At 36.9% G+C, this 9,381-nt stretch overlaps 1 protein-coding gene across 2 annotated transcripts; it reads left to right on the forward strand.

Moving 5' to 3' along the window:
- The first annotated feature begins 802 nt into the window (after positions 1 to 802).
- On the forward strand, positions 803 to 7,852 carry LOC139975346 (uncharacterized). 2 transcript variants are annotated; one of them, XM_071983227.1, is made up of 2 exons: positions 803 to 1,168; positions 6,403 to 7,852. In XM_071983227.1, the coding sequence occupies exon 2, from the start codon at positions 6,429 to 6,431 to the stop codon at positions 7,662 to 7,664; it is 1,236 nt and encodes a 411-aa protein (XP_071839328.1). In that variant the 5' UTR covers positions 803 to 1,168; positions 6,403 to 6,428; the 3' UTR covers positions 7,665 to 7,852. The 2 variants fall into 2 exon arrangements, with proteins under 2 accessions (XP_071839328.1, XP_071839330.1); XM_071983229.1 differs by lacking the exon at positions 803 to 1,168 and adding an exon at positions 1,676 to 5,851.
- Positions 7,853 to 9,381: the final 1,529 nt, after the last annotated feature.

A 9,381-nucleotide genomic window follows, 5' to 3' on the forward strand; every position in this document is an offset into this window, starting at 1 on the left:
TTCAACTCGGGAAGTAAGTGACGAGGACGCAATAACTTATTAATAAGTCCAACGATATCAAATGAATATTGGGGTCGGAAGAGATCGAAGGAATAGGAAGGGGATTGGGGGGGGGGGGGGTTGTTACTCTGAATCTAGGAGGTGAGTAGCAGGCTTGTAAACAGCACTGTCGGTTGGGGAGGGTGAAGATGACAGTCCCGATTTCATGTTTCAATTTTTGACGATATATTGTAAAAACATACTAATCTGTGTTCTATTTTGACTGGCTAAACAGCAAGCAACCTTAATTACTCCCGGAAGTTGATCATAATTAATATTTAGGTGGTCTGTGATAGCATTATCGAACATGTTTTTGCTTAGGTCTTAATGTTCTCTGTATGATTAAAATTCATCACTATGCATCTGATCAGTCTTTGTGACTTCCTCTGTCAGTGGATAGATGATGCATACGTCATAAAATGATAGAAAAAAGAAAGACTTTTTCAACTTAATTGATATCACTACGTACTAGCCTGTTTCCACATATGCTTTCATGACAACAACAAAAATCAACAATTGTTTTTTAAATTGTTTTATATCCAACGCAGAACACACCTACAATGACATGTTTTCGACTACATAACTTCCATATGCGACTATGAATTGCATGATGATTACCTAAGTATAGTGCAGAAATTTCCAGCTATTTTGGCCAACGATAGACATTAGCCAGAGGACCATTTCGTCTTGGCGTCTACTGTCATTACAAGCGCTGCAGATAACAAGATATTTCCTCACAGCAGTTGATTGATGGATGGTAACCTTGGGGTCAGCTACAAGTTTGTTCACAGAACAAGGGTTGGATCGAGCGACCTATTAATTGTACAGTTTCTTACACATAACTCAACGGCTGATGTAATATTCAGTTCCCAGTACGTTAAAAACTACTACACATACAGTAGGCATATGTGTAACTCTAACACAAACAGCGATAGAGCAGGATCAGTTATAACAACTGTCTTTTCAAGAAACTCTACCAGATAGAAATCACCAGTCGATACATTGTCCATAAGTTCTCTAAAGGAAGAACTGTATATTTTCAATATCAGTGAATTTCGCAACAAAAGGAATGTAACTTTGCGGTGAGCATTGTGAGCAACTTGTACGTATATCGTGTGATGTCAACCGGGTAAGGATTGTTATTTTAAGTTTATGCTTAGCGGTTTGACAAATATCATGTATAAGAATGTGATCAACGGACTTCCCTTTCCTCTTTTAAGTGGATAAGAGGTTTCCTACTTCCACTTATGACTTATCAGTATTCAGAAGGGTAATACTGTTGCCATTACCACGTACGTTATGTGGTATGATGTTCTGTACTTGACTTCAGTACGCATTTTCCCCAGTTGCTATATTAGTCAAGTGATTCCATATAAACTTCTATAACTTGTAGATAATACTGTTGTTGGTTTATCCTTGAAATATCCCGGAACATGCGCAAATGGGTGGGGACGGCCAATATGCCATAGATGGTTCAGTCGGCAGAGTTTTACAGTCATCTGAGGAAGATTTAGACAACTGCTACGGGTGTATACAGCACCAAAATGAAGAGTATTATTGGTTCCTTGCTTTAGCAAAAGGAACCTATGCAGTCAGGTTGGCGTGTGTGTGTATGCGTGTATGCATGTATGTATGTGTGTGTGTGTCTGTGACACTTGCTTGGGTACGCTGTATCTCAATAAGGGAATGTTGGATTGAGGCCAAACTTGGACTATAGATCCGCCATATAGAGAAGGTGTGCCCTATTGTTTTTGGTGCCCACAAAGGTCACCAAAGGTCAGTTATGGTCCAAAAACCGAAAATATTAAAACTGCCATAACTCCCAGTGCAAATGTGTGACAAGATTGATATTTTGGGACAAGTTGTGAACTGGTTAGGGGAGCATTTTCAAACTTAACGGTCATGTGATCCGAGATCACCAAAGGTCAATTAATGATAAAAAACTAGTATTTTTGCGATAACTTGAGAACGAAATGTCCGTTAGGGTTGGGAGTTGCTTCAATGCTATCCAATTGTCGACCCGCAACTGCATGGGTGACCCTTGACCTCAATTTGACCTCTGGTGACCTTTACGTGTTTTGGGGGATTTTTACAGTTTTGATGCTATTTTCAGATGTCAAAGGTACCTTTTGATCATAAATGTCAATAGGTTGACCCCGTGTGACCTTTATGTGCGAAGTTATATGGGGTCAAAGTTTTTCGGTCGGAGTTAGGATGGTTGTACAGACTTTTCGTTTTGTTTTTTGGAATCAGGAGATTAAACTACATCTGAAACCAAGGTCAAAAGGTCAAAGGTCACATTAGAAAAATGTGCTTATTTTGGGAGGAAACGAGCAAAAAAGAAAATGTTTGGTTTTGATGCTAGATTTGGATATCAAAGGTACCTTCCGATCAAAAATGTCAATTGGTTGACACCCGTGTGACCTTCGTGTGCGAAGTTATACGAGGTCAAAGTTAATTTTCACACATTTAATGCAACAACTCCCAGTTCCAAAGTGTGACATGGTTGATATTTTTGGACAAGTTGCAAATGGTATAGGGAAATATTTTCAAACTTAACGGTCATGTGATCCGAGGTCACCAAAGGTCAATTAATGTCAAAAAAACTAGTATTTTGGGGGTAGAAAATGGGCAAAGAAAAAAATGTTTGAATTTTTATAGTTTGATGCTCTAATTTAGGTCTCATCAATCAAAAATGTCAATAAGTTGACCTTCGGGTGACCTTTGTATGTTAAGTTATATGAGGTCAAAGTTAATTTTCAGACATTTAGTGTAATAACTCCCAGTGACAAGGTGTTACACAGTTGATATTTTGAGACAAGTTGCAAATGGTATAGGGGAATATTTTCAAACTTAAGGGTCATGTGATCCGAGGTCACCAAAGGTCAATTAATGATAAAAAAACTAGTATTTTTGCGATAACTTGAGAACAAATTGTCCGTTAGGGTTGGGAGTTGCTTCAATGTAATCCAATTGTCGACCCGCATCTGGGTGACCCTTGACCTCAATTTGACCTCTGGTGACCTTTTCGTGTTTTGTGGATTTTTACAGTTTTGATGCTATTTTCAGATGTTAAAGGTACCTTCTGATCATAAATGTCAATGGGTTGACCCCCATGTGACCTTCGTGTGCGAAGTTATATGAGGTCAAAGTTAATTTTCACACATTTAATGCAATTTACTCCCAGTGCCAAGGTGTGACAAGGTTTATTTTTTTGGACAAGTTGCAAATGGTATAGGGGAATATTTTCAAACTTAACGGTCATGTGTTCCAACGTCACCAAAGGTCAGCTAATGTTAAAAAAGTAGTATTTTGGGGGGAGAAAATGGGCAAAGAAAAAATGTTTGAATTTTTACAGTCATGCTCTATTTAGGTCTCACCGATCAAAAATGTCAATTGGTTGACCTTCGGGTGACCTTTGTGTGTGAAGTTATGTATAGAAGTTCCCAAATTATTTTTTTTTAATTTAATGCAATGCCAAGGTGTGACATGGTTGATATTTTGGGACAAGTTGTGAACGGGTGGTGGAACATTTTGAAACTTAAAGGTAATGTCATCTGAGGTCACCAATGTTATCATATCTGTTGACACGCTTGTAGGTCTCTTATATTTCTAACATTTTCGACGCCATATTTAGATCTCAAAAGTGCCTTTTGATCCAAAATCCGATCACATTTTGGGATCACAAAAGTGTTGGCTATAGTGTTGGTTACTTTATGGGAACATGTAGGACCACAATTACTTGGACTATTTGAGCCCAATCTTGCTTGATAATATTATGTGTATTGTCATATACCCCAAGCAAGGAACCACAGTGCCCTTGGGCTCTTGTTAGATATTGCTTTAGAGGTAATTAAAGTCCAACACATAATAAATATGCATAAGAACGTACAAGTTGACCTCTAAATATTGTTGTTTATTTTTTTTTTCTGGTGCAGGACGCCATACCCCTTACATGGGAGTCGATTTCTACGTCCCGTAGGTTGCAACCTTCCTATATAAGCAAAAAAAATCTTGTCATCACCTGTGGTCCTTGCATATAGATTCAGGCATTATCTGAATCTAATTGGGATTCCTGATTATACGCAGTTGTGTCGGCAATCGGCATTGACCGATAAGGTTCTATCTGGAAATCGTTGAACAGCTTTAGTAAATTTAGGCTTTTCCTGTATATTTCCCTTGAGGTCTTTTTACTCCATAGTGTCCAACTTCATCTAATATGAGCTAAAAAATTGATCACGGAACAGCCTGAGTTAGATTGTTAGGTAACTAGTCGAGAGTTCAATCGTATATTATTCATCGCCGACATAGTGAACACGAAAGCCATAATGTTTATTTTGCTGCAATATGAAACCATCACCTTTCACAAAAACCGTTCTGATGTCACAAGAGTATCATTCGGATCTGCGAACGGGCGATGGTTTGTAAAAGTTTTGTGTCAGTAAGTGCAAGACCTCAATTAGATCCTTGGGGTCTTAGAGGTTATCTGAGGTCAACGAAGGTCAAACTCGGAAACCAATAAATCATAGCCATAATCTAATGCTAAATTTCGGCAATTGACTCTGGCACGGAACAAAAGGGCAGGAAAGAGCTATCTATTTTGAACCTCTTATTCACGATGCATGTGGTGAACAAGATCAAGTTTTCAGTAAACAACAATTGCTAAAATAAAGGACACCTTGAGATGGAGTGTCAGATAACAATTTGTCTTCCCTGAGGCTAAAGCGACACATTTAATGCACTCGTCAAATAATTGTCAGCCACTGGAAAAGCAGCAATGTACAATCGTTTCATTAAAAGGGTTATTCTCAGCGGTGGCAGATAATTAATGTTATGTCTGTCATGAAGAGAGAAATATGACTGTCGTGTGTCTAACTTGAGGTATGCATGGTAAATTGGGTAAGCTATATCGTGACTGGCTTAACAACGAGCAAACATTTATTACTCCAGTAAGTTAATCATAATATAGGTGGTCTCTGATAGCATTATGGAACATGTTTCTGCTGAGGTTTTAATATCATTTTCATTGTGTGTTTAGAATTTCATCACTATGCATCTGATCAGTATTTGTGAGAAAATTATGTTCCTCTGTCAGTGGATAGACCATACATACGTCATAAAATGATAGAAAAAAGAAAGACATTTGCAACTTAATTAATATCATTACATACTTGGCTGTTTCCAGATATGTTTGGATGACAACGACAAAAATCAACAATTCTTTTAAAAAAAAGTTTAATATCCAACGCAGAAACACCTAGAATGACATGGTGTCGACTATATAATCCATTTGCGACTATGAATTGCATGATGTTAACTAAGTAAAACGCAGAAATTTCCAGTTATTTTGGCAAACGATAGACATTAGCCAGAGGACCATTTCGTCTTGGTGTCATTGCAAGCGCTGCAGATAACAAGATATTTCCTCACCGCAGTTGATTGATGGATGGTTGTACAGCCGTCCATAACCTTGGGGTCAGCTACAAGTTTGTTCACAGAACAAGGAACTTTTGAAACATAAAGCAACGGCCGCTGCTGTATTCAGTTCCCAGTACGTTACAACTACTACACATAGGCCTACTCTGTATGTCAAACCAGAGAGGGACGTGCTCTAACAGTACCAACGATAGAGATATTACAACAGTCCTTTCAAGAAACTCTACCAGATAGAAATCACCAGTAGACACATTGTCCATAAGTTCTCAAAAGGAAGAACTGGATATTTTCAATGTCAGTGAACTTCGCAAACAAAGGAAATTGTAACTTTGCCGTGAGCATTGTCAGTGAACTTGTATTGTGTGTTGTCAACCGGGTAAGGATTTTGGGTTTCGATGATAATCGTAACCAATTCAAAAACCTTGTAAACGTGATATCTCCAGTAAGAAAGCATGATTACTTTTCATTCTTAATATGTTGATGCATTATAGTAAGTAGAAGAATCTTATGAAATGAATCTTATCAAATATGTAAACACCATATCTCACCATATATATATATATGTATATATATATATATATATATATATATATATATATATATATATATATATATATATATATATATATATATATATATATATATAGACATGTCTGATGGCGTGTGTTGGAAAGTTAAGAATATCCACAAGAAAAAAATGGAAAAAAATGATACTTTCATTTCCAACTTTATTACTTAGAACGTTAAATAGGTAACAAAATATTTCTAGCGTTTACACGGCTCTTCTTCAGTTGTACTAATGAAATGGAAGAAACTAGACTAGTATTTTCTTCATTTTTTTTCTTGTGGATATATATATATATATATATACATTTCAGTCATTTTCTAATTTAGCGACATGTTTTATTTTTTGTTCTTTTATGAAAGGAGTAAACTGAAAACATACTGGAGAGATGTCTTATCAAACTAGTGACCGTGAAGAAACATTTTCAACAACGCAGAGCTTGAAAGAGAATGAAAGAACATGTCAAACAGACGGAAAGCCTAGCAAGGAGAGCATGAAGGAAAATGGAAGGATACATACAGAAGAGAAGCCACATCATTGTAGCTACTGTGACAAAGTGTTTGCAAGAAAGGGGGCATTGAAATGTCATGAAAGGACACATACAGGAGAGAAGCCATACCAATGCAGCTATTGTGGCAAACCATTTGCAACATACACAGGTTGGAAACAGCATGAAAGAACACATACAGGAGAGAAACCATATCAATGCAGCCGTTGTGGCAACACATTTGCAACATACACAGGTTGGAAACAGCATGAAAGTACACATACAGGAGAAAGGCCTTATGAATGTAGCTACTGTGATAGAGCATTTGTTCGTAGTCATGACCTATTGAAACATGTAAGAACACACACGGGAGAGAAGCCTTATCAATGCAGTTATTGTTATAAAACGTTTACTTTATCTGGAAATGCGAGAATACATGAAAGAACCCATACTGGAGAGAAGTCATATCAATGCAGCTATTGTGGCAAAGTGTTTTCAGACAAGGCGTCAACAAAACGCCATGAAAGAACACACACAGGAGAGAAGCCATATGAATGCAGCTATTGTGGTAAAACATTTGCAACATGCACAGGTCGGAAACAGCATGAATGTACACACACAGGAGAGAAGCCTCATGAATGTAGCTATTGTGGTAAAACATTTGCTACATACACAAGTCGAAAACGCCATGAAAGGACACATACAGGAGAGAAGCCATATCAATGCAGCTATTGTGATAAAAGGTTTACTCAATCTTTAAATGTGACAATACATGAAAGGCAACATACTGGAGAGAAACCATTTGAATGCAGCTACTGTGATAGAGCATTTGCTAGTAATGTTCTTTTGCGAACACACAAGAGAACACATACAGGAGAGAAGCCTCATGAATGTAGCTACTGTGATAAAGCATTTTCTAGTAATCATAGTTTAGTAAAGCATATAAGAACTCATACGGGAGAGAAGCCTTATCAATGCAGCTATTGTGATAAAACATTTACTCAATCTGGACATGCGAGAATACATGAAAGAATACATACTAGAGAAAAACAATATCAATGCAGCTACTGTGACAAACAATTTGCTATAAAGGGTGGTTTGATACGACATGAAATAATACATAACGTGATAAATTAGGAGAGATGATTCATCAATATATATACTGGGATAAAGTGTGTCCAACATTTCATAGTATGTATTTGTATGTATGTATATGTATTTGTATGTATGTATGTATGTATTTGTATGTATGTATGTATTTTAGTTACATTTTAGATGTATGTATGTATTTTAGATAGTGAGAAACAACATGAAATAACACTCAACAGAGAGATGTCTATATGTCTTGTTTCTTTGTTTAAATGTGTTCATTGAGCAATCAAGTAGAACACAGTCGACGTTGAGTATTAACACTCAGTGTTATAATTGATTGCGTAACATAGTCATACTGTACAGGACAGATAAAGGACGATATGTCCTATAGGACGATATGTTGACTTGCAAAAGGGCATCAAACTTCTGCTATATCCTAACTTACTCTAATTTGATAAATGTCTGATATTTAATTGAATTAATGTCTCCACCCCGAGAAGCACACTGATTTATCTATAAATGTAGCTGAAATTAATACATATGGTACTTAACATAATCTACAGGTCTAGTAGAGTAATAAGTTATCGCTATGTTCCACAATCAATCTCAATAGTGAGCTACCCTGAGGTGGACACCTGGGTTTTAACCCCGAGAAACACCCTGACCGGTAACATAAATGTGGCTGGAAGTACCGAAGTAATACATAGGGTAGGCCTACTTAACACAATCTACAAAAAAATAAACAGGTCTGTTAGAGCCAGAGGTTATCGCTATGTTTTGGAAAAATGTATTAAATTTGGTCAAGAATCGATTTAAAAAAAAATCCAGTCAATTGCGTGAGTGAGCTACCCTGAGGTGGAGCTGAGTTTTAACCCCGAGATACACCCTAATGGTCCATAAACGTGTGTACATAGGGTACTTATCTACAATAAATAAACAGGTCTATTAGAGTCATAAGTTATCGGTATATAATTCTTAACTTCGATCGAAAATCGAAACTATAAAATTTCCACACTCGACCGCTTACTGAGCTGCTATCCTGAGCCGGTGGAGCCGAGTTTTAACCTCGAAAACCATCCTAATTGTCCATAAACGTGGCTGAAATAAATAAAAAGTGTTTTCAATAGACTCTGGAATAAATACATAGTTTTTTATAGAGTCTTTACCTCTATGTAGAAAGAAACACTAATTAAGATTTTCATTATATCAAAGTCCATACGAAGCTTCCGTATCGCTTTTATACATTAGGTGGAGCTTATTTTGGTGGGCGCAACTGATTTACATGTCATTATCTACCCTGAGGTGGAGAAGTTCAAAGCTGCAACCCATGATGACGTAACATGTCTACATTTGACTTTGTAAACTTTCGGTTCGTACGGTGGCCCGGTTAGGACCTATTGAAGTATATGTAAAATGTTTCAAACTCGCTATAGCGATACTAAAGGCGTTAATAACGAGTTTCAAACTTGTTACAAGGTATAGGGGACTTAAAACTGGTAAACACTAATTCGAATATTTCAGTATAACGAATTTGAAGCGCCATTATGTATACTTCGTCATGTCATTACTGTGCCACCGCATTCTCGACTTTGACAACGCCTTAATTATGTCTATAGTTCATTCTTGTTCTTATCATAGCTTTTGAGTTCACGAACGAAGGGTGTTATCTGATAGAAGTAATTAATACATATTAGCTTTCCATAGTGACCCGCTTATGATAGATAAGAAGTGAACCATGACATGGCAATTCTATACAGTATAG

The sequence above is a fragment of the Apostichopus japonicus genome, chromosome 10, assembly GCF_037975245.1.
Source record: "Apostichopus japonicus isolate 1M-3 chromosome 10, ASM3797524v1, whole genome shotgun sequence".
Taxonomy (NCBI): domain Eukaryota; kingdom Metazoa; phylum Echinodermata; class Holothuroidea; order Aspidochirotida; family Stichopodidae; genus Apostichopus; species Apostichopus japonicus.